Source organism: Prenolepis imparis, unplaced genomic scaffold (genome assembly GCF_030444845.1).
Source record: "Prenolepis imparis isolate NDT839.2.m4 unplaced genomic scaffold, iyPreImpa1.0 SCAF_1, whole genome shotgun sequence".
NCBI classification, from domain to species: Eukaryota; Metazoa; Arthropoda; class Insecta; order Hymenoptera; family Formicidae; genus Prenolepis; species Prenolepis imparis.
In genome coordinates, this window is record NW_028141159.1 from 503,943 (window position 1) to 527,398 (window position 23,456).

At 31.4% G+C, this 23,456-nt stretch overlaps 5 protein-coding genes across 10 annotated transcripts; 4 read left to right on the top strand and 1 right to left on the bottom strand.

Annotated features, from left to right (window-relative positions):
* Positions 1-611: 611 nt before the first annotated feature.
* On the bottom strand, positions 612-4,631 carry Ikkbeta (inhibitor of nuclear factor kappa B kinase subunit beta). Of its 2 annotated transcripts, none has more exons than XM_083045528.1 (12): positions 4,144-4,631; positions 3,846-4,045; positions 3,598-3,756; positions 3,295-3,512; positions 3,099-3,203; positions 2,785-2,923; positions 2,522-2,710; positions 2,234-2,445; positions 1,856-2,140; positions 1,635-1,784; positions 1,310-1,534; positions 612-1,237 (listed from the first exon to the last, which is right to left on the bottom strand). In XM_083045528.1, the coding sequence occupies exons 1-12, from the start codon at positions 4,253-4,255 to the stop codon at positions 1,174-1,176; spliced, it is 2,058 nt and encodes a 685-aa protein (XP_082901654.1). In that variant the 5' UTR covers positions 4,256-4,631; the 3' UTR covers positions 612-1,173. The 2 variants fall into 2 exon arrangements, with proteins under 2 accessions (XP_082901654.1, XP_082901663.1); XM_083045537.1 differs by having other exon boundaries at positions 613-1,237; positions 2,234-2,262; positions 4,144-4,629.
* Positions 4,632-5,036: 405 nt separating this feature from the next.
* LOC145940426 (uncharacterized) lies at positions 5,037-6,589 on the top strand. 2 transcript variants are annotated; one of them, XM_083045578.1, is made up of 4 exons: positions 5,037-5,108; positions 5,872-6,060; positions 6,212-6,370; positions 6,450-6,589. In XM_083045578.1, the coding sequence occupies exons 1-4, from the start codon at positions 5,049-5,051 to the stop codon at positions 6,558-6,560; spliced, it is 519 nt and encodes a 172-aa protein (XP_082901704.1). In that variant the 5' UTR covers positions 5,037-5,048; the 3' UTR covers positions 6,561-6,589. The 2 variants fall into 2 exon arrangements, with proteins under 2 accessions (XP_082901704.1, XP_082901712.1); XM_083045586.1 differs by having other exon boundaries at positions 5,060-5,120.
* A 119-nt stretch (positions 6,590-6,708) lies between these two features.
* On the top strand, positions 6,709-9,494 carry LOC145940418 (polycomb protein EED). The gene has a single exon (XM_083045551.1). The coding sequence runs from the start codon at positions 6,709-6,711 to the stop codon at positions 7,993-7,995; it is 1,287 nt and encodes a 428-aa protein (XP_082901677.1). The 3' UTR covers positions 7,996-9,494.
* A 113-nt stretch (positions 9,495-9,607) lies between these two features.
* Positions 9,608-11,577, top strand: Sel (canopy family protein seele). The gene is made up of 5 exons (XM_083045567.1): positions 9,608-9,806; positions 9,930-10,020; positions 10,112-10,227; positions 10,682-10,885; positions 10,971-11,577. Exons 1-5 carry the CDS (start codon positions 9,798-9,800, stop codon positions 11,190-11,192), a joined length of 642 nt encoding a protein of 213 aa, XP_082901693.1. The 5' UTR covers positions 9,608-9,797; the 3' UTR covers positions 11,193-11,577.
* A 300-nt stretch (positions 11,578-11,877) lies between these two features.
* Ehbp1 (Eps15 homology domain containing protein-binding protein 1) lies at positions 11,878-23,386 on the top strand. Of its 4 annotated transcripts, none has more exons than XM_083045621.1 (18): positions 11,878-12,550; positions 13,134-13,341; positions 13,428-13,609; positions 13,852-14,063; positions 14,460-14,595; positions 14,793-15,023; positions 15,655-15,844; positions 15,998-16,164; positions 16,272-16,488; positions 16,587-16,799; positions 17,605-17,694; positions 17,782-17,895; positions 18,008-18,208; positions 18,278-18,427; positions 18,585-18,802; positions 18,914-19,102; positions 19,188-19,311; positions 19,690-23,384. In XM_083045621.1, exons 1-17 carry the CDS (start codon positions 12,447-12,449, stop codon positions 19,267-19,269), a joined length of 2,904 nt encoding a protein of 967 aa, XP_082901747.1. In that variant the 5' UTR covers positions 11,878-12,446; the 3' UTR covers positions 19,270-19,311; positions 19,690-23,384. The 4 variants fall into 4 exon arrangements, with proteins under 4 accessions (XP_082901747.1, XP_082901754.1, XP_082901764.1 ...); XM_083045628.1 differs by having other exon boundaries at positions 16,629-16,799; XM_083045638.1 differs by lacking the exon at positions 16,587-16,799 and having other exon boundaries at positions 19,690-23,383.
* The last annotated feature ends 70 nt before the right edge of the window (positions 23,387-23,456 follow it).

Consider the following 23,456-nt stretch of genomic DNA (forward strand, 5'->3'; position numbering starts at 1 on the left):
CATTGTTGTTTAATCCTCAATTTGTGTGTGGATGCGTTTATTCCTCAATTAGTATGTATACAGGTTTTCTAATAAAATATATATATCTTATTGTATACATAAAACATTTATATTAAAATACATTTTTTCTCGTTAAAATTAAACATTTTTTTCCTTCACAATCCAGCAACGATAAACAAAAGTAACAGCATTAAAATCGGGACTGAGAGAAAGTATAGTAAAAAGTGTTTATGCACTATATACACACAAAAGATCACTCAACCGTTGCATTTTTTATTACAGAAGCCACAAACTTAAGCATTCGCTGATCCATTATAATACAAACAGTCTAACAGAATATCACTAACTAAATAGATATATTAACGAGAACGATGAACATATTTCGTACAACACAAGTGAGTAAATTATATATCTTGGATATATATGTTGAACGTTCACACATTTGATTCTATTAGATTTCATGACTATATTTCAGGCATTTAAAATCTATTTCATCCTCTATTTTTTTCTAAATATCATGATTGTTGCACTTGAGAAGGGTAAGTTATATGAGAAGAATTTAATTTAAGATACAATGGGAGTTTATTAATTTAATACATACAAATTGTTTACATATGTATTTACATTGTGCGTTAAACTAACAATATACATATACATATAAAAAATTAATGTTTTATTTATATATATATATATATATATATTTCACAGCCACTATTCTTTTTAGTTTGTTGTTATTTTTAATATGTATATTATTCGTAATCAAAATATCTATATTTCTTCATCTATATTTTTTCTAAATCTATATAATATAATGAGTATATTATAGAATGCTTGTAACATTTTTTTTAAAAGCCCTTTGTTATACAAAAATAATTTATAAAAAAGAGAATGTAAATACTATTTAACAAATATTTTTTAACAGGTCGAAATAATAGATATCAAATAATAAAATCGGAACAGTTGCTAAATAAACCAGTTTACACGTTCGTTAAAACCGATAAACATGCCAACATTAAGTGGGGTGTACGGCATTATGTCCCACGCACATTAAGACGAACGGATTTCAACGACTGAATACATTAAAATATGGAAATTAAAATGTGTAGTATGTTAGATTACTTTACAACTATGTATAAATTAGAATATACATATGCACGAGTTCTATATTTTTAATCATGGATCCAAATTAACCATTTCGTGATAACTTTTCTGCATTTCAGCCATCAAGTTGTCTAATCTAAAAAAATCAGAATCTAAGATAAATTTGTCCTGAAAATTAAACTGAATATTATAACTAGAGGAAATTTACTTGTAACGTATGACCAAGTTATCATATATCATATTGTCTTCTGATTGGATAATCTTATCTAATTCAGTTGTAGAGATATTCAAGGATTCATTGTTAGACTGCTGAGGAGGCATGTCCGATTGTACGATTAACTGATATTCTTTCCAATATAATTTCGTCATGATGGTAACAGAATTGAATATTTTCTCCAGCTTCAATAGTCCATCGTTCAATTTATCAATTTGACTATTGAAAATACATACGCATTTATTATACAAATGAAAGCTTAAATTAGAGTTAATTTTTATCGTGCATAAATTCAGTCGTAAAGCAAAATTTTTAATACCTTATAATATCAGCTATATTTTTATTATGAAGTTGCACTTCACGCGTGATCAAAAATGCAAACACTAATTTTACCATGTCCTGTGGCTTTGTTGTCTTATGAGGACTTTCTCTTTTAAATTCCAGATATAGATCACACATCTTATCATATCTATATACATATATAAAAAAAATTAATTTAAGAATATCAAGATATGTGACCAAATGATATTCATTACTTACGATTCCGATAAATCCCTCACACAATCAATACTTTGAGCTTTATTTCTCAATTTATCATTATCTTCCTTCAGAGACATAAATTGCATCTTTATTTGATCGGCTGCACTAACCAATTTATCAACTTTATCAAAATAGATCTGTATTTTTTTTTTATCAGTCGCGTCTTCGCTTATGTTCATATACTTTATACGAATTGTATGCACTTGATCTATAAGAGCCTTTGTATTTTCCAATGTCATTTCCATGTTTGTATTAAACACATTGATTTTTTGATGCAATAAATCTCTGAAATATGTGTTAGATGTTACATTATGTAATATGAGATACAATTTACCTACTAATTAAAAAATATAGATGACAATCGTATGAAAGACTTACATATTTATACTAAGAGCAAAAATATATAACTGAAATAAATTCACTTCTTTAGTTGCAAAGTATATCACGTGGCGATAATAATCTTTTAATACTTCATAATTTAATTCAATTTTTGATTGTATTATCATTTTTTCCACTGCTGTAGGAATATTTGGTTTAGGTTTATCTTCTATTAAACAACATTCATTTTTGAAGAGAAAGAAAATGTGATCCTACGCAAAATTGTAATGGATTTAAAAAATGTTTTACCTTATGTCGTCATCATATATAAATAATAGATATACATACATTAGTTTGCGAAATAACTGATGCCGTACTTTCAATAAGCATAACACCATTGTAATCTGTTAGCACTTGATGCTTAATCTCGATATTAGTATCTTTCTCTATTAATAACTGAAGATCTCTGATAGTAGTGTCACCGTCAATCTCATATGTATTAATCTTGTAAAATGGCACGCAGAAAATGTATATTATCTATATGTAAAAAATATAGATCAGAGAGAAGAAAAAACAAGAATAAAATGTGTTTAACTTTTACACAAACATACCTTGTTTAATAATGCATGTTGCAGCATTGTGAATACTACCAAATGGGATGTACCACATTTGTCGATTATTCTACCTCTTTTATGTGGGTCCCATTGTAACACTAGCCTGAACCATTGGACCATTTTACTTCGGAGACAACTTGTAGAAAAAATATAATATTAGATATATATAGATAAATATAAAGAATTATATCAAAGAAAAGATGCATGAACACACTAGTTTTGCTTTTTATAAAACGAGTTATTTTAGCACTACATTTATTACACATTAAAGATTGATTAGATTACAAGAAATGTACACAACATGTTCTTACTTTGATAAATGAGTTGGATTTTGAATATCTTTCCCAAAAATAACTTCTCCTTCCTTCTCACAGGCATAAATATCATCATAGCTTTTATTCTGAATGTGTTTCATCCTGCAAAATTACATTAAATTTATAATTCAACACATACTATTTTTGATAACCACTATCCATTACATTATATTTTATATTTCAAATATTTTACCATTCCATAGTATGCTGCATTGTTGGTAAAAATGGTCTTATTCCAGTTAAAAGTTCGTAAAACAATATTCCTAAACTCCAATAATCAACAGAACAACTGTATGTCTCTTTCCAAAGAATTTCTGGAGCGACGTAATTTAGTGTGCCGACTAAAGATGCAGATGTACTCTTTTCTCCAAGTTCTTTAGCATACCCAAGATCTATCAGTTTGTATGATAGCTGTAATATAATTTATATGAAAAATTGCATAACTTATTATTAATCTTTAATAAAGAAGTGACTCATTGCAATTATATCATCTTACCACATTCTTTTCATCTTGTAAAACTATGTTCTCTGGTTTCAAGTCTCGATGAGTTATATTATGCGAATGCAAATATTCTACTGCTGATGAAACTTCAGTCATTATCTTGATTGCTTCTATTTCACGAATTCCACAACAATTTTTTGATTGATTTAATATCTGTAAGAAAAAGCATACATCATGATTATCTCATTAGTGATAATTTTAGAAATGTAATTTATATATAGGTAAATAACTTAAAATACAACTTTTCTTAGGTCTCCTTTTTTACAATATTCCATACACAGAACTGGCAGGTTTTCTTCTACATTTGGAAGCTTGAATGGGACACATTCCGTTTTTACAATATTCGGATGCCTTAAACGTTTCATTATATCAACTTCGTTGACCCATCTTTTTTGTTGCATCCGAGTCAATTGTGAGTAATTCCATTTGCATTTTTTAATCGCTGAAATCACAATTAATTTTATATTAATATCAAATATATAAATAGTTATTATATATAAATAGTGTGAAATATTTATATTTATAATTATATTAGTTTACCGAGTTTTTTGCCACTCTGGACGTGTTCCCAAAGTTCGACAATTCCGAAGCCTCCAGTTCCCAGAGTACAATTTAATTTCCAATTGTCACTTGACATAATATTAGACGTCATTTCGAGTTTGCGAAAAGTAAATTCGTATTTCAACTGATATACATATCAAATCAAACTCTAGACCTTAGATGCGATTTCATACTGATATGAGACACAAACGGTATTATTCCTTTTTTTACTTCAAGAAAAAGTTTTTATACAAATTGAAAATAAATTTTCGTAAATCTACAGCAGCTAGACAATCGATATTTCTCTCTCTTACCGGAAACATTAGAGCAATTTTAATGAATTTAATTCGTAACTTAAATTTTCTCTAATGTTTCATTCTCTCTCTCTCTCTCTCTCTCTCTCTCTCTCTCTCTCTCTCTCTCTCTCTCTCTCTCTCTCTCTCTCTCTCTCTCTCTCTCTCTCTCTCTCTCTCTCTCTCTCTCTCTCTCTCTCTCCCCCTCTCTCTCTCCCCCCCCCCCTCTCTCTCTCTCTCTCATCGTAATTTGTATTTGTACAATTTGTATTTGTATTTGTAATAATATCGAATAACATTTTGCTGTGTGAACATGCTGATTGGCTATCGGAAGAAAATTATAAATTCGTATGGAAAGAGTGTGTTCAAAAATCGTATCAATGGGGCAGCGTTTAATTGACGAATCAGAACAAAAGGAGCAAAAATTTCTTTCTCCTGATTGGTCAATACACTGCTTTTATTCCCCGAATATATTTCCAAATATTTGTCGAATGCACCGATTGGTCAACGGATAGGGAATTTCTAGAGATTTTATTGGAATTTTATAGTGACTTATTGAAGATGAAAGGCGTCTGCTAGACATTATCGGTCCAACCGTCTAGCATCTCAATCATGGCTGAAATCTTCAAAAGCGGTAGAGTGCGAAGGGATGGATGTTTGATTGCTTTCATGGTGAGTTAAATGGTGCGTTAAAAAAAACAGAAAACACAGAAAAAACGTTGTTTATTTCGTTGTATTATTTATACGTTTCCAGAAAATGTGAGGAAACTGCTGCTTTCGGCTGTGTTGCAATAAACATATTACATACACATTACATATTTTGATGTTTAAAAATTCATTCATATATTCATGTTTCTCATTAATAAAATTATTATTAGGTTTATAGTTTTTATTAATCGTAAATGAGAAAAAAAGAAAATTTTTTTATGATATAGCATAAAATATATGTTTGATGCTGTACTGTAAACTAATTAATTTCTAATCTATTTTTCCTCTGAATCGTATTGGTCATATAAATGGCACTGTGTTTTTGTTTTCTATTGAAATATGTAAATATGTTAACAAAGTGTAAATAAATTAATGTTTAAGTTTTTTATATAATGTTATATAAGATCATCATTCAGAAAATTAACACAGTATATAATTATGTGTTTGATTAGTTACGCTATGTTTTTGTTCTCTTACAAAAATAAAATTCATATAAAAGGATGATAATTTATTTAAAATATTCAGTGCAGTCAATTGTATTATAACTGCCAAAATAATTTCTTATATGGCAAAATATAAGTAAAAAACCTTTTATATATAAATTTTTTTTATAAGTTGCAAGGAATAATTTTTTTCCAAGTATACTATTTACTGAATGTATTAGCAATATTTAATATATAATTTTTGCTATATAAATATATTTCTGATATAAAATATGTTTTCACAGATAGTAGGATCTACTGAATTATGTCACAGGATATCGGAAGGCTTATATCATAATGCAAGAGAGAGAAGATGGCACATATCTGTACATCAATGTGAATCTATTGCTGATGTTGTAAAAGCAAAGATAGATATCTCTGTAGATTTTATTATTTTTGCTTCCGACCTAAGAACTGCGTATACTTTACCAGAAGTAAGTCTCCCTTTGTACATACGAGTATGCACAAGTGTATATTCTAAATATGCACTAGTACATACTTTTAGTGTATTATGTTATTATTTTTTGTTATTTATTAATTGCTATTAATTAATATTAATCCTTTTATTAATTGTAATTTTTTTAGATAGAAGCTAATATAGCCATAATAGATGAATACTATGTAATCTCTGGCGCAACTTGCCTAGTAAATTGCAATGGAATGTGTAATGTTATGGGATTGATACATAGAGCAAAAGCACTTTGTCACAAGTACAATATTCGTTTCCTCTCTGCTAATGTTTTCGTAAGAATCTTTATGTATGTTAAAGTTTTCTATTACAATCATTTCAAACATTTGTATCTAAAATTCTATTTTATTTTAGGATATGCAAGCCTGCATTCATTTAGGGGGCAGGATTTTAAATATAATGGAAGGAATATTAGGATTAAACAGTGGTATACCAATCATTGGGACAGTGATGCAATATTCCTAAGATGCACAGTGTAAAGGACTTGATTTGTACCGGTGATTTAAACTGCATTTTACTCAAAGATTAAATGTAAAACTGTACATGTGAGTTTTCCTCTCTCCCAGTTGCAATATTACTCAAGTTGCTAAAACTAGAGCCTATATATTGCAAGATGAAGAAGTCAACTGGTAAGACGTATGCCTCTAGCCAGGAAGATAGCGAGAATGACAGTGACGTAACCGAATGCAGCATCGGGAGTAATTCTACTGCTGGCACTCATCGCAGCGATACGCCCACTCGAAGCGCCCGTTACAAACGAAAAGGTCGTCGCAGGAGTAAAACAGCCAAGTACAAGCCTTCTACGGACAAACCATTGTACAAATATTGCTGTAATGTCAAGGAGGATCATGGTCAACCGTTGTTCGGCGTGCAGTTCAATTATCATTTGAAGGAGGGCGAGCCATTGATATTTGCTTCTGTGGGAAGTAATCGCGTGAGCATCTACGAGTGCCCGCAAAGTGGAAATATACGACTACAACAGTGTTATTCTGATCCTGACACGGAGGAGAATTTTTATACGTGTGCTTGGACGTACGATGATTCCGGGAAGCCTCTGTTATCCGTGGCCGGATCGCGTGGAGTAATACGAATTATTAGTGCCGCGACAATGACCTCCATCAAGCACTATATCGGTCATGGGCACGCGATAAACGAGCTAAAGATTCATCCGAAGGATCCAAACATATTGCTGTCTGCATCGAAAGATCACGCTTTAAGACTGTGGAACATCAAGACAGACGTGTGCATCGCGATCTTTGGTGGCGTAGAAGGTCACCGTGACGAAGTATTGAGCGCCGATTTCGACATACGAGGTCAACGGATCATTTCGTGCGGAATGGATCACGCTCTCAAACTATGGTCTTTGAACAAATCGGACATGCAGGAGGCGATAAAGCAGTCCTATCACTCTAATCACAATAATCACGGTCGTAATGGCAGACCCTTCGATTCGATACTCCAACATTTTCCAGACTTTACCACTCGCGACGTTCATCGAAACTATGTCGATTGTGTGAAATGGTTCGGTGATTTTATTCTGAGCAAATCCTGTGAGAACTGCATTGTGTGCTGGAAACCAGGTAGACTCGAGGATTCGCAATTGCGCAACGGAGAAACGAGCGCGACGGTCATGCATCGTTTCGAGTTTAAGGAATGTGACATTTGGTTTATACGTTTCTCCATGGACTTTTGGCAGCGTACGATTGCGTTAGGTAATCAAGTCGGTCGCACATACGTTTGGGACTTGGACATGGAAGAGCCTGGACAAGCGCGCTGCTCGTCTCTTCAGCATCCTCGTTGCACCGCGCCGATCCGCCAAACTAGTTTAAGTCGAGACGGCTCTGTATTATTGTGCGTCTGCGATGACGCGACTATTTGGAGATGGAATCGTGATCACTGATTCTATTCAAATTCATTTTATTCACTTTATGAAAACGTGCCTTTACATGCGTATACTTGCAATAATTTTTATCTAAAGACAAAATTGATTTTCTTAAAGGGGAGTTGAAGTTTTGAAACAAATGTTTTTATTAGTGAACTTGGTTGGATGCACTAGTGTGCACATAAAGCTTATCGTACACAAAGTTACAATGACATAAGTAATTAAAAAATGATAATAACTTGTATAATAATAATTATTTTACTGTTTTAATTACTTATGCTATTATAAGTTTATGTACAATAATCTTTAATGTATACACAAGTACACATTAGTGCATCCAATCGAATTTACTATATAATACATGTATATACATTCGATAAATTATATCCTTAAATTTCTGAAAGTTTTGATATTTATAATGTGTTTTGATTTGGTGATCAACGTAACTATTGCAGGTTTATGATGGAAAATTGCAATTATATAAATTATAAAAGTATCTAGAATTTTTAATTGAATGAGATTATAAGATAGAAAATTGTTGTATGTATTTTATAATATGACATTTGATATATTTATACAAAGCTATGAATTTTCTATAGCTTGCACATAAACTTTTATATAAACTATCTTAGATTGTCTGTGTTTGCATGTAAACTGCCATTAATAAACTCTAAAACTTTATCGCACCAAATATAATATATTTTCAGTGAACTCTATGATATATTGGAAAGAAACTAGTATAAAGATAGTTGGTTCACATAGTTTATTAGACAAAAAACATCTTTAGAGGGTGATGCGTTCTCTACTACTCTAACATATTACAGAAAAAGTATGGGCATTTAAAGACCATCTCATTAGCGAGACAAACTACTTGTTTTCCAGTAAATTATAAAGTTCACTAATTTTAATATACACTGTTTTTTCTCTTTTTTTAACATATATATACCAGGTGTCCCATTTTAAAGGACCCACTCAAATATCTCATTGTCAGAAACACTGCGTTAAATCGAAAAATGTTTCCTATAAAAGTTGTAGGGTTTCGAGGAGGACATAACATAGTAATATTCATTTGACCTTGGGCAGCATCTCCAAGTGAAGGTGAGAATTTGAAGGTGAGGTGAATTTTGAAGAAAATAAAAAATGCTTCAGATAAAAGTTGTTCAAATTAATTAGTAGAAAAAGATGTTATAATAAAAAATATGGGTTTCCATTTAAAAAATTTATTCTCACCTTCACTTGACCTTGGAGACGCCGCCCAAGGTCATATGAATATTACTATGTTATGTCCCCCTCGAAACCCTACAACTTTTGTAGGAAACATTTTTTGATTTAACGCAGTGTTTCTGAGATATTTGAGTGGGTCCTTTAAAATGGGACACCCGGTATATATGTATATATATACAAATTGAAGATTAGGTTCGATTATATATCAACAGTTATACTACCAACGTTTCAATATTAATTTTATAAAATAATCATTGTAAAATAATTGATAAAATAAATGAACAGCTATCCAATGTTTGTATTATCGATGTCGAATTTGCATAACTTTATCATTAACTCAATATTTATTAATTTTTGACAAAGAAAACTAATTACTGTAACGTCTATTTTAGGTTAAATAGTTGGCACTGTCAGACATTACACGTTGCGAATTACCATTCGTTCATACGAATTTGATAAGATTTTATACATCTCTCAGTATCGGAGAATGTACAGTACACGTGTCGCACGCTGTAGTTGATATAAATCTTAGATATATATTACTGTAAAAAAAGTATTATACAATTAAAAGTGTATCGCAACTTGCACAATAATTGATGTACAAGGTAAGGAAATTTTCTTTGACTCGTACATATATCTACAATCTACAAAAATTGCATAACGAGTAAATTTATCTTTCTGTGAGAAATATTAAATGAAATCCACACAAAATTTATACCTCTTTGCAGATGAGAGGCTTGTTATTTGTGAGTCTATTTTTGATAAGCATATTTACTGCGGAATCTACAGAAATCGATCTAAAGCATTTGAAATGTTTAGGTAAAAATAAATTCCAATTTATGATAATTCTAATTTAATAACTTAAAAATTACAGAGTTATTAGTGGAAAAATAATTGTTGCGTCTTTCAGTTTGTAGGGCAACTATGAAAGAATTACAGGCTGAAGTATCCAAAACCAATCCTAATACATTAGTCGAAGTAGGTAGATATAGAATGGATGCTGAGGGAAATACTATACACAAAAAAGTAAGAAGATAATAAAAAGAAATAATATAAAAATTATCAACATTAACACATTCATCGTCATGAAGGTCATTCAATAATGACATTCAATAACTGATCATAAGATAGGTTACAATATGTATAATATGCAATTACATTTGCAAGATTTGATTAAGTTTAATAATAATATAAAAGTATAACAAAGTATATTGTAAACAAATTACAGAGTAAATTATTATAAAGAGTAAAATTAATTTTTTTTAATTTATTGAAATTGTAAAAATAATGCATGTTACGATGAATTTTACTAAAATAAAATAATTCCATTAGGGGAATGGAAAGTCAGCTAGAATATATTTGGCAGTGAATGTGTTAAACAATTTTAAGAATATTTTAGTCGGTTTTTAAATCACAACATTTTGTAAATTAAATATATTCAATTTTTTCATTCTATTAATATGAAGTTTTTTATTTCAAGGTTCCATTAAGCCAATCAGAAGTATACATTTCTGATGTGTTGGATAACATCTGTGAGAAAATGACAGATTATGTGAGAGCAACAAAGAAGTCTAACAATCAATTGACAATTTTAAATCTCATGTCTTCAGGTGGTATGAATCCTCTGATGAACAAAGTTGATATAATTCAAGATAGTGATTTAAATAAGAGTCTCCAGCATTACGTGAGTGCTGCTTATTATATTTGAATATTAATTCTGAATATGTTCTTATCCATTAATTTACATTAATTTATGCTAATGTTTTTAGTGTGGCGATATAGTTGGGGAGTTTGAAGACGATATAGTATCATTATATATTAATGATGTACGACATAAAAAAGATGTGCTTTGCAAAAAGATCACAAATATCTGTAATGAAGATTATATCAATGATGATGATGATGATGATGAAGACGATAATGAATATGATCAGATTGATTCCAATTATATTACTAATCATGATTACGATGAAGATAGAGATGAATTATAAATGCGTTTAGAACAATTTTGAACAAGTGTGGAAATGTTACTTATACATGTAAGTGAATTAAGAAATTTTCAAAGAGATATTAGATTAGGTTAATCATTTAAATGGTTTTTGTTTTGTAAACTTTGTACATAAAATACATAAGTATTCTGCATTTTGTTATTAAATTGTATGCATTATATCATGAATACTATATATTCTGATATTTTTATTATATCAAGTATAATTAAATTATAAATGCTCTATATTAATGTGGATGTTGGATACACAACACATTTACATGCGCACGCACATTAGCAAAGATTCAAGATATTTGCAGTGTATATTGAACATTTTCGATATTTTTAGAATCATTAGCTATTGTATTATAGAACAAATTTATAAAATAGAAAAATTAAATATATATTTGCACGTGACATATATAGATTTAAATTTAGCGCGATTCGTTCCCCGTCGTCACGTGATTGATTTTAATATGCTCAAATTACAGTAGACGACGGCGCGACGTGCGTCGGGTGCGTCGGAATTCGGAGTGGGGAGCTTGGTGGGGGGATGCGTGCGCCGGGCGCCCCACCCCCACTCCTCGCCCCCACTCCTCACCCCCACTCCTCACCCCCACTCCGCGCACCGAATCGAATTCCGCGGCGCGCGGCGGCGACCGACGCAGCGCCACTTGAAGGTTAAAAGTCGAACGCACCGCGCACATCGACACGCGCTCTTACATATTATATATATTATATATTTTATGGTTGCGCGATTTGAAATTGGCAACACTGCACTGGAGTGAAGTTTGGCGAGTTTTGTCCGATTAATCTGACGTCTGACCGGTCTGACTTTCACAGCCGTCACAGGGAACGACGTTTGGAGGTGATTCTGTAGGCGAATCCAGCTGAAGCAGCCTCTTTCCAGCTGCACGTATTTCGCAACGCGTCGTTGTGTGTGTGCGCGTGCATGTGTGCATACACTTTCGGAGCATTGTACGTAAGCGCGAGAATGACAGTCCGTTTGCTCGTTCGGGAACGCGCGTGAGCGTGGAATCGTGCAGTGCAGCATCGTCCATCGAACATATGATCGTTGCGTTGCCGAGGTATAAACTAGATCAATTCATCGTTCGGGAGTGAATAGTGATTCGCGCCTATCGTTATCGCGCGTATGATTTGTAGAAATGACGACGAAGCGTCGTGTCTCGTGTCAGCAGTGAGACTTCCTGGAGCGATCAACGAGTGACAAGCCAGACGAGGAACGAAACTGACAACCATGAGTTCCGTCTGGAAACGTCTGCAACGAGTGAATAAGAGAGCCGCCAAGTTTCAATTCACCGTCTCTTATCATGAAGTCACGTTGGAGACGACGACGAAATGGTGAGTGACTATATATGATTTTATTCTTACTCGCGAAAATTTTCTTTCGCTCATCCTTACTGTCAAATAAAGCGCGCTTTATACAAATGCTTCTATGCTGTATTCTATTCTATTTTTGTCCGTGATACTATGTTTCATTTCGCAAACATAACTACTTCTAATTATACTTGCAACGAAAAAGTATTGAGAATTCTATTGTTTTTTAACGTCTCTCGATAGGGTATACTTAATTATTCCCTATTAGCAATTCTGTTGAAACATTACAAATGTTTTTTTAAGCAAAAGAAAACACATATAGCTGATATTTATGTAAATTATCATGTTTTTTAAATAATTATATTTAATTTCACGAACTATGTTTATATTTAAGATTAGTGCAATTTGAATGGTATTTTTTTATTTATAATACTGTGCACATTTTGAAAAGATGGTATATGTATATACGAAACAATTTGAAAAATAATATACTGCAATATATTTTATAAAACTATATAAACTTTACATCATATAAATCTGCGAAAGGTAAATATTCCTTTGACATACTCTTGAGAAAATGTAGTGACACTATATAACGTTCTGATAGGAAACCAAATAAACTGAGCGTTGTTTGGACAAGACGTAGCAGAAGAGTTAGTTCAGAACCTTTAGACTGGGAGCCAAGTTTGAGCGATCCACTAAAGGGTGCTATTAGCTGGGCAGTTCCTGACAATCACACAGTTTCTGTGACGCTATTCAAAGATCCACGAACACACGAATTAGAAGACAAAGATTGGACATTTGTCATCGAAGATGTAAGCAATACACTATACTGATGATAAATCTGTGAAACATTGATAATACAACACTGTCATACATACATTGTCTCATTCTCGAGCAGGTATCATCGACGGGAAAGAGGCGTCATGTGGCTGCTACGAATATAAATATGAAAAAATATGCAACCCTAGAATCTAGCCAGCAACAACTCAAACTAGACTTAAAACCAACTTCTAAGAAGATTGTTAGCGCTACGCTCGAATGTACTTTGTCATGTGTATTCCTGCGAGAAGGCAAAGCGACGTAAGCGTGGAGTTCAAGTTTACTAATACATCACTAGTCAATTTTTGCACAAGTAGAAACCTATTATTTCTAATTATTAATGCTTTTTAAACAGGATACTTAAATAATGTGTAACTAGAATTAGTGCACTAAATTTTTCAGTCTACTTGACAATATTTGTTGCTCCATTTATTTGTTAAATATTTGGAATATGTTTTACTTGGATTAATTGAAAACTTAAATGTTTCTAATCTGTCATGCAGGGACGAGGATATGCAAAGTATGGCTAGTTTAATGTCGGTTAATAATAACAGCGACATTGCGCCATTAGACGATTTTGATAACGAGGATATACCTGAAGATGTTGAAGAGGTATCGGTAAAGAATTTGGATGAGATATTAGATATTTCAGCCCAACTCGATTTAATGACAAGTAGCCTCACTGAAAGCGAATTACCTAGCACTCCTATAAGCGGTGAGTGCTGAGCCTTATGTGTGTCTTATAATTAGTAATATAAATATTTATCCGAAAATGCGCTCAATATATACAATTTTATATATTAATTTTATTTACATAATTATTAGTTGCAACTATATTAATTAATTTAGTTACAACATTTTTAATTTTAATACTTTGAAACTTTAATAATATTTAATTAAATATTTATGATAATATATATAGAAATATTTTTTAATTCTTTCTAATATGTGAGAATCAAACAGTCACATTCCTAGCACAATAGTCATAAACTTGTATACAAATCAACTTAAAGATTCTGCAAAATATGTTTTAACAAAACTTTAGCGTAATTTTATTTATGATTTATGAAAATACTTTTATTCACTAATGGAGTAATTGTGCTTATAACAGTGGCAAGTTTATCAAAGGATGATACAACTCCTGTAAATGATAGGGAGCACTTTATACGCGACATTAGTCTAACAAAAATTGGAGATTCTCTAAAAGAAAAATCGCCCATAAAAGACCAAGTTGCTGTTGAAAATGAGTATGTACAGTATTATGTCCTATAAAATATAAATGTAGAATAAGATAGTATTATAATAATAAAAAATATTTACTACTTTACAAAGAGTGTAATTTCCTGTTTTTTTAATTACAAAAAACAAGAAAAATTTCTAGATATGATTACTTGTTTGTTATACAATACATAATCTAACAATTACGAATTTAATATCTTTGTAGTAGAAACATCGTACATAGCGCGATAAGATTGCCGCTGCAGCCATTGGATCTGAAAAAAAATGAGGCGAATGTTCCAAGACTGAAAGAGATTACTCCAGGCCAAGACTTACTGGAATGGTGTAAAGAAGTCACTAAAGATTATCCCGGTGTTAAAGTTACTAATCTGACGACATCTTGGAGAAACGGAATGGCGTTCTGCGCAATTATTCATCATTTCAGACCTGATCTGATGTAAGTATTTCTACTATAAAGATTGTCTTATTGTTAATCGGACATGATAACTTTCGTAAATCGTTCCATTCTTCGCACTATCTTCCCTAGGAAGAAAATGTCAATCAATAACCTTGGCAATATGCCAGATTATTTTACTCGCGCGTTCCATTAATAAACATTTTGAGATCGTCATTGTTTTGTATTGTCTTGTGCCAACATTTTGAGGATTATTTTTGACGCCAGAATGGTCGACGCATTTATATATGTATAACAGCAAGTGTTACTATATAGTTATTGCAATAACTATGAATATATAAAGGAGAAAGAGTAAACTTTACCACTTACAATGTATATAATATAAATTTATCTCGTTTGTGTAATGAGAGCAATTATACTTGGATAAATCAGATAAAAAATATAAAATGTAGGAACGTTCTATTAAGAAGACAAAAAATTATATCATTTTATTAAACCATTAAAATTATATCATTATTATATTATGTCATTTTTATTATGTCATATAGTTTCAAATGTTTCCTATTAAGTTATTGAAAAATAATCATAAATAATCTTGTTACTATTTCATAAATAAAAAATTCGATTTTATTTTTTAAGCAAATTAGATAATATTTCAAATAAAAATTTATAGAGATATCGATTCGCTATTACCACACGATGTAAAAGGCAACTGCAAAAAAGCATTTGACGCGGGCGAAGCTCTAGGCATACCCAGAGTTATAGAACCAGCAGACATGGACATATTAACTGTACCTGATAAATTGGCTGTGATGACATATTTGTATCAATTGAGAGCGCATTTTACAGGCCATGAACTGGAGGTATTTCAATTAAATTCTCTTATATTAACATCTTTATTCAGTGATTGTGTTTCTTCTCTTTCTTTGTGTAATGCTATACCCAGCACAACTCACCACAGCATGGTGTGACACTATTAATCTTGTGTCTTATTGTTTTAAATGAATCCACTCTAGGTACACCAAATAGGTAAAACAGCAGACGAATCTTCTTACATGATTGGCAGATTTAACACAGACAACAACACAGACGTGAGTGTCCAGTTATTTGGCCAAGAAATTATTAACTTACGAAAGAAGGAACAATTCGATCAGAAAAATAATAAAGCGGACAATAATCGACGGTAAATACATATATTTGTTACGACATTGTGCATAACTTGCTGCCAATACAAACTAGAGACATTTAATTAAAAGATCAAGATTAGAAACTCGCGATTCACTCTCGTAGATCGAATCCGTTCGACAACAAAAAGGACGATATTGACTCGCTGAAAAATAAGTTACATTTGAGCCTGAACATGGACAGTCAAGATTACGATCAATGTAACAAAGATAAGTCGCCGTCCAGCGTGAAAGAAGTCAAGGACATCATATTGGCCAGCTCAAAAAGCATTCTGGGCAAGGTGTTATCACCAACCAAAGAAAAGTATTCGTCGAGAGAGAAGGTACGTAGAACAAAACTCAAACAAACATTTCGACATTGCTCCCGATTCTTCGGTTCGGATCAGTTGTATGTATATTTCGATTCGTAACTGGTGCGCAGCTTTTTTTTCAATGTGAGGAAATGAGTACGAATTTATCGCAGAGCAAATCCCCGCCGAGAGTGCAACAAGCGCAGCAACGTCCGATACTTATGACACGCCGGCAATTAACCGATCCATTCGGCTCCGACGATGAAGAGGAAAACATACAGATAATCGACGACAAATGTTCGCAATCGATTTCGATTATCAAATCGCAAAGCCCGATCCGTGATGTCAGTATACACGAGATTGCGCAGATTGTCGCTTTTTACGCAGTCCTCCTATTATACCTCGCTGCATTAACAATAAACCCATAATAAGCGCGCACTGTTGTACCTCTCTCTACTTCTTTTTACCGGTAAAGTGCGTCTTTTTTTTTTTTTTTTTTTTTTTTTTTTCGTTCTTATTGGCGTGCAAATTTATAACTGCGCTTTATTGCCGACAAGAATTATGCCTACGTAATACACGCGCTGTAAAGCTGCATGTAAATGTGCATGAGAAAAGTGCGCATAATAAATATTCCGTAATGTACGGAATGTAGATTTATACAGGCTGTCTCGTAAGCTTTGCATTAAATTCTTTTTGACAAATATAGTTTTAGTCTTCAGTCAAATTTAACAAACACTTAATTTCAGACACTTAAGACTTTAATCTTTCTTACTTATTGTTAGTTCTTAAGAATGCTTAATGTTGAAAACTTAAACAAGTATTTCTGAAAGATATTAACCTTACATTAAATTTTGTATAAAAGAGTTAGTAGTAATATACAAAGAAAGGTCATAAATATAATTTGTGCAAGATTTAGTTTTCTTTTTCTTTACAAGAGAAATTATACAAAAATTTTTCTTATCAATATGATAATTTGGACATGTAAATAAAAATAAGTTAAAAGTTTGATAATTTTGTGTTGTTTCAATTTTGCATTCCTTTCTTTGTACAAGAATATTCTTGATCTGAGTTACATATATCCATGAAGAAGCTTTACTCGATGCAACCAAGTTTTATCAGTGCAAGTGTATTAAGAGTAATCTTTTATAGGATTCGATAAACTCTGACGATAAAGGAAGTCGAGGCAGTATAGAATGTCAAGGTGCATCACCGCCATATGGAGAACAACGTTCGCAACACGTAATTAATAATGCTTGCTTTTAATATTGTTTTTTTAAATTCATGATATATCAATCAATTTATATTTCCATTTTCTTTTTATATTAGGCATTAATTAGCCGGCACGATGAATTGCGAGAGCGTGCGAGACAACTCTTAGAACAAGCCAGAAACCAGACGAAGCCATCTGGATTTGTTTCCGCTGCAATCAGTCCTGTCGAGGTTTCGTATTTATATAATATTAAAAGAATTTCCCGTGTTAACATACGGAGAACATTTCTCGAAGCATATTTATGTGATTGATTGCAAGCACATATATTTATATATTTTATAGGCACAGAATGACGATGAAAGGCAACAACAATTACGTGAAAGGGCGAGACGGTTGATAGCAGAAGTGAAAATGGGCGTCGCTGTGACTCCGAATCAACTAAATGACGATAATAGCAGTGATAGACGATCGATAGACGATCAGAACAATAGTCCTAGACGTAGCATCACGCCATCGACTCCTGGAGATAGACTTAGCATAAAGGTATTCAAAATAATACGCGTCATTGAGATTATATATAATAAATTGTAATTAACTAAATTAACTTCTTAGTCTGAGTATAATGGAAACATACTGGGGAATACGAGCGTAATAGACGGTGAAAAGAAAACTGGTTCGCCTTTGTATTCCTTCTCCAAAATCATAGAACGAATCTCACCTGATAAAGGAAGTCCAGACAGAACTCCGTATACACTTCGCGGGGTACGTTAATTTGATTTGAATAATTTATTTCTCAAATTATTAATTTAAAAAATTACGTCTTGTGATATACTTGAAGCAATGCATATATTCTAAATTGCTCATTTTTAACAAGTTCTAATAATGATCTATTTTAAAAAAATAATATTTCAATATTTAGTTGGGTAAAGACATGACATCGTATATTCAAAATGAGCTCGAAGCACTTGAGAGGGAACAAAATCAAATCGACATACAGGCTGGTAAGCTTGAAAAGCAATTGAGGGCGGCCATGGAGAGCGATAACGAAGACGAAACGGAAAGACTGATGTCTCTATGGTTCACACTTGTTAACAAGAAGAACGCACTTTTAAGAAGACAAATGCAATTAAACATATTGTAAGTGATTCATTGATTGAAGCATATTATTCTTTGTGTGTTTTTGATTGAAAATTGCATAGACAATATTATCGCAATAATCTCAAATCTATAAATGGAATTTATCTTTAGAGAAAAGGAAGACGACTTAGAACGACGATTCGAACTTTTGAACCGCGAATTGAGAAGCATCCTCGCGGTGGAAGATTGGCGAAAAACATCGGAACAAAAAATGCGTGAAAATTTATTGTTGGAGGAGTTGGTGTCCATCGTGAATAAAAGAGACGAATTGGTTCATCATCTCGATACACAAGAGAGAGCGTAAGTATGATGGATATATTATTACTATATTAAATTTCTGTAGAATTATTAAATTTTATCTTTTGCTTTCCCATACAATTTTCAGTATCGAGGATGATGACGAGATAGAGCGCGATTTGTCTCGTGCTGGACTAGCTCAACGAAACAAAAATTGTGTTGTACAATGAAGAATTAATTATCTATCGTGTTTTTCCGACACTATTTTGAAGGTAAATTACTTGACGTATAAAAGTATTTTAGAAAGAAATTAAAAGTAAAAGTATAATTTATTATTCTTATTGATATTTGTTTTTAAATCTGATTATTAAATCTCTAGATTCAATTTATGTTGAATTAAAATGTTTAAATTATATATTAGATCTCTCAGTAAAATAAAATAAAATTTTAATTCTTATTTATATTAAAGTTTTTTTTTTATCCATACTTAAGCAGCTCATACTTAATATTTTAATCGACGCATTAATTTTTTTGTAGTAAGAAACACAATTTATATTGAATTTTTTCACTCATTTATTGATTTTCCTCAAAAAAAAATTTTTTTTCAATAAAATATAATATTCAAAAGCACAATTTTGAATGTTTTACAGGCATGACCCATTTTGCTGCAAAGTTGCCAAAGAGCTGACAAAATTAGAAATTGGAGAGTTAAGTATAGTGTTTCATGATTACAAACAGGTTATTTTTAGAAATATATTTTTTTTATTGTATATTATAGATTAATTCATTCGAAAAATAGATTTGTACTTTATCTTTTATTTTTACTATAAATACGCTAAATTCGTAACAAAGAAAGAATACTAAGAAACAAAGGAATTAAAATTACAAAATATCAAGAAGAATTAGATAACTATTAATCAATGAGATGCATAAATGCACTTAATTTCTTATATGTTATCAAGTACAGAATGTCGATTGTTTCATACAGTAAGCATTTTAAGCGTATTTTAAGTGGAATGTCACGCTTTAATAGAATTGTGTGCAAATAGATGAAATGATACATGTCATCGAGTAAAGAATTATGTAAAACATTTTCACAATTGATAGTAGATAGAGTGATGTAATTTTTCTTTTTTTTTTTTTTTTTTTTCACTAAAGGATAAGACGTTTATATTTAATAAAAGCAGAGCGAATGCAAATGCAAAGAACAAATGAAAAGAATGAAAGTTAGTGATAAGGATATGCCTTGACGAGATTCACAAGAAATAATTAATTATAAAATTATCTGTAATACTATATATTATTATTTCGTTACTATAATCGCATATATTCATATAATTAATAACTAATTGAGGAATATAAATGGAATGCGATTTTTTTAGTTAATAGCAAGTGAAACTTGAAACGTTTGATTTACGTAGAGATTTACTTTGTGGCTCAATCGCCAAAATATTTAATATTGAGAAACCAAAGATTTGTGACAAATAATTACTTGAAAATCATTGTTCGCGAAAAAAACATTAATGATAAATTTGATCGAGCAGATCGTGTGTCTCTCTCTCTCCAAGTATTTTTGATAGCTATTGTCAAGCTCTGACTGGGCCACTTCGACCAACTCTGATTAACTTTAATCGACGATTAAACTATATCTTTGTCTCTTTTTAAGAACGTATCTGAAAAGAGACAATAGATATAGTTTAATCGTTGATTAAAGTTAATTAGAGTTGGTCGAAGCGGCCCTAAAGGGGTTAGTTATACACATACGTAAAGATTAGCGAATTCCGTAATCGATCTAAATCGATTCGCGAAGAAGAAGGTTATTACAAAAGAAACTTCACGCGCGTCGGAGTTATGTATAATTTTCGGACTCGTCGTTCTTTTTCAATCCTATGTACTCTATTTGTGCCATATATATATATATATAAACGTTGATATATTTATTGTCCTATTTGTGTGAGAATGATTCACGGTGCAGAGGGATGCACACACACACACACATACACACATTAAAAGGTAAATAATTTTATTGGTGGTGTATACTTTTTTTTAAGGCTAATCGTAATAAGACTATATTTCTCATTAAGACTAATTTTTTTTTCTATGCGGTATATTTGCGTGTAAGATACTGCATCGACTGTAAGTATTTGGAATGAAATGGTACGTTATTTCCAAGTGCTTGGATCGTAGATTGTAACATATATATATAACACGTAAAAACAAAAAAATTTATTTGCTCAAAAGTTGGTCTTTATTACACACGGTCAAAAAGTTGACTGATGAAATTATGAATGTTTATTACGTTTGTTTTTACGTTTAATGCAATTTTCGAGAATGAATTAACAAATATTTATTGCCTCTCTAATTTATTTAACTTTTTCGAAATTGCTGATAAAGAAATATTATATGTTCCTGCCTCAACATGACTTCTCCGTAAAACGGGGAATTGAATGCAGGATTTACCTGCAAATAGCAATATATGAAAAATAAACATCGAAATATATCTCCTACAGCACAAACAATGTTATATTTTATCGTAAAATCACAAATCCAAAATTTAAATATCGAATAAAAGTATCTATTAATTTCCACATATGATTCTTACATCGATATCTTATATAGTATAAAATTTTGAAATTTATAAAACAGATATAAAAAGATATAAAAAAGAAGTGCATGGGGTTGGAGATAAATGTTTTATACATATTATGCTAGACAATCACACAGGTATTGTCAAAATTTTTCGTCAAACAAAGACTTGAGCAAAACGTTGCGAATACATTTGTCACGTTGTGTCATTCTATCTGCAAACGATTTAGCATAACTTTTGAATACGTCATCTCTTTGTGAAATAATCTCCAGTCAAACATACTAACACATATACGCAAGCAATTTATATAATTATTTCTAAAAGCGTATGATAGTACATATATGTCAGAGATATTGCGTGAATGCTCGAGATACCAGAATGATACAATCGGGATATAGCATAACGATCGATTCGATTATATACACATGTACACTGAGAGAATTTTCTCTTTGAATTTACTCTGAAAATCATGATAATCGTGGGACAATATGGTATGGAAAGAATTTTATGACATTTTTTCTTTGATTAATATTTATTACAATAAAAATAATATCTATCACAATAAAATATAAAACATGTTTGATTAATTTTACTAAACTGCATGGTAAAATTAATTAAACATTTTATATTTTATTGTGATAGATATTATTTTTATTGTAATAAATATTAATCAGAGAAATTCTTATAAAATTCTTTCCATACCATATTGTCCCACGATTATCATGATTTTCAGGGTAAATTCTAAGAGAAAATTCTCTCTGTGTATATACGCGTTTTAAGCAGACTATATAAAACCGCCCCCCCCCCCCCTCTCTCTCTCTCTCTCTCTTAAGAGCGTGTACAATTATCGAAACATAATTAGAGTACATGTAATTAAAACTTTGAGAAAAAAGAAACATTTGGGAAAAATGTTCCCTGTTGACTATATATACATATATCTACAACTAAACTGACAATGAGTATCGTAACGATTTTGTATCTTCATCTTCATTTTTTGTAGTTTTGTTAATTGTCGAAAGAGATGAAGAATCTCCGTTAAGCTAAAATCATGTAATATCGATGACCCTTAGTTAATGAAGGAAAGAAAAAATTTTTGCGCAGCTGAAATATTGAGAAACAAGAGATATATTACACATTGCGAAGCGTGATTTTTACTCTTGTTATGAGTCGATCTCGCTAAAGTCGTATTCTAAAGTCTCTAAATAAGGCTGGTGTAAGCCAAACTCAAGTATACTGATTCCAACTGATTTTTATTCGCCGTTGAATTATAAAATTTTTCACGGCGATCGCGTGCAAACGCGATTATAGCCGATTATATCGTTTTTCGAATAAAGCGATTTAGCAATAATTTATTATTCTAGTGCCTATGGATACTCGTATGTTTATAAAACCATAGCACATACTGGATCGATCATAATTTATTTTACCCTATGCTATTACGAAAAAGTAATAATTGTAAAGATAATCGTTCTTGCCAATGTGCTGTAGTCTTGTGGAGATGCGCTACTCTTTATTTTACTTTGCCGATGTTAATCGTAATAATGTATGTGAGGGTGTGCGAGAGCGAACGAGGAAAAAAAAAACGTGTATCGCGCAATATTCGCCACTAATAAAGAAAGACTTATATAAAGCACCGCAGAAGAAAACAATAAATATGATGTTGATGATACTACGATCGATTTGATATTGCCGTTTTATTTTTATTACAATAATAAAGTTCGTACACATCTGAAATAACCCCTAAGCCTTTTATATTATGACATAATTTCTTAATGTAAAAAATGTGTCAAATGACATTTTCTGTCTTTTGAGATATTTTTTAAATAAAAA

Coding starts and splice junctions, on each gene's coding strand:
- LOC145940418 (XM_083045551.1), top strand. CDS start 6,709: ATGAAGAAGTCAACTGGTAAGACGTATGCCTCTAGCCAGGAAGATAGC.
- Sel (XM_083045567.1), top strand. Junction 10,021..10,111: donor AAAGCATTTGAAATGTTTAG/GTAAAAATAAAT, acceptor TGCGTCTTTCAG/TTTGTAGGGCAACTATGAAA. Junction 10,228..10,681: donor GAAATACTATACACAAAAAA/GTAAGAAGATAA, acceptor TTTTATTTCAAG/GTTCCATTAAGCCAATCAGA.
- Ikkbeta (XM_083045528.1), bottom strand. CDS start 4,255: ATGACGTCTAATATTATGTCAAGTGACAATTGGAAATTAAATTGTACT. Junction 2,141..2,233: donor TTTGCTCTTAGTATAAATAT/GTAAGTCTTTCA, acceptor CACATATTTCAG/AGATTTATTGCATCAAAAAA. Junction 1,535..1,634: donor AATATAGCTGATATTATAAG/GTATTAAAAATT, acceptor TATTTTCAATAG/TCAAATTGATAAATTGAACG.
- LOC145940426 (XM_083045578.1), top strand. CDS start 5,049: ATGGCTGAAATCTTCAAAAGCGGTAGAGTGCGAAGGGATGGATGTTTG. Junction 5,109..5,871: donor GATGTTTGATTGCTTTCATG/GTGAGTTAAATG, acceptor ATGTTTTCACAG/ATAGTAGGATCTACTGAATT. Junction 6,061..6,211: donor CTGCGTATACTTTACCAGAA/GTAAGTCTCCCT, acceptor TAATTTTTTTAG/ATAGAAGCTAATATAGCCAT.
- Ehbp1 (XM_083045621.1), top strand. CDS start 12,447: ATGAGTTCCGTCTGGAAACGTCTGCAACGAGTGAATAAGAGAGCCGCC. Junction 13,342..13,427: donor GGACATTTGTCATCGAAGAT/GTAAGCAATACA, acceptor ATTCTCGAGCAG/GTATCATCGACGGGAAAGAG. Junction 14,064..14,459: donor ACCTAGCACTCCTATAAGCG/GTGAGTGCTGAG, acceptor TGCTTATAACAG/TGGCAAGTTTATCAAAGGAT.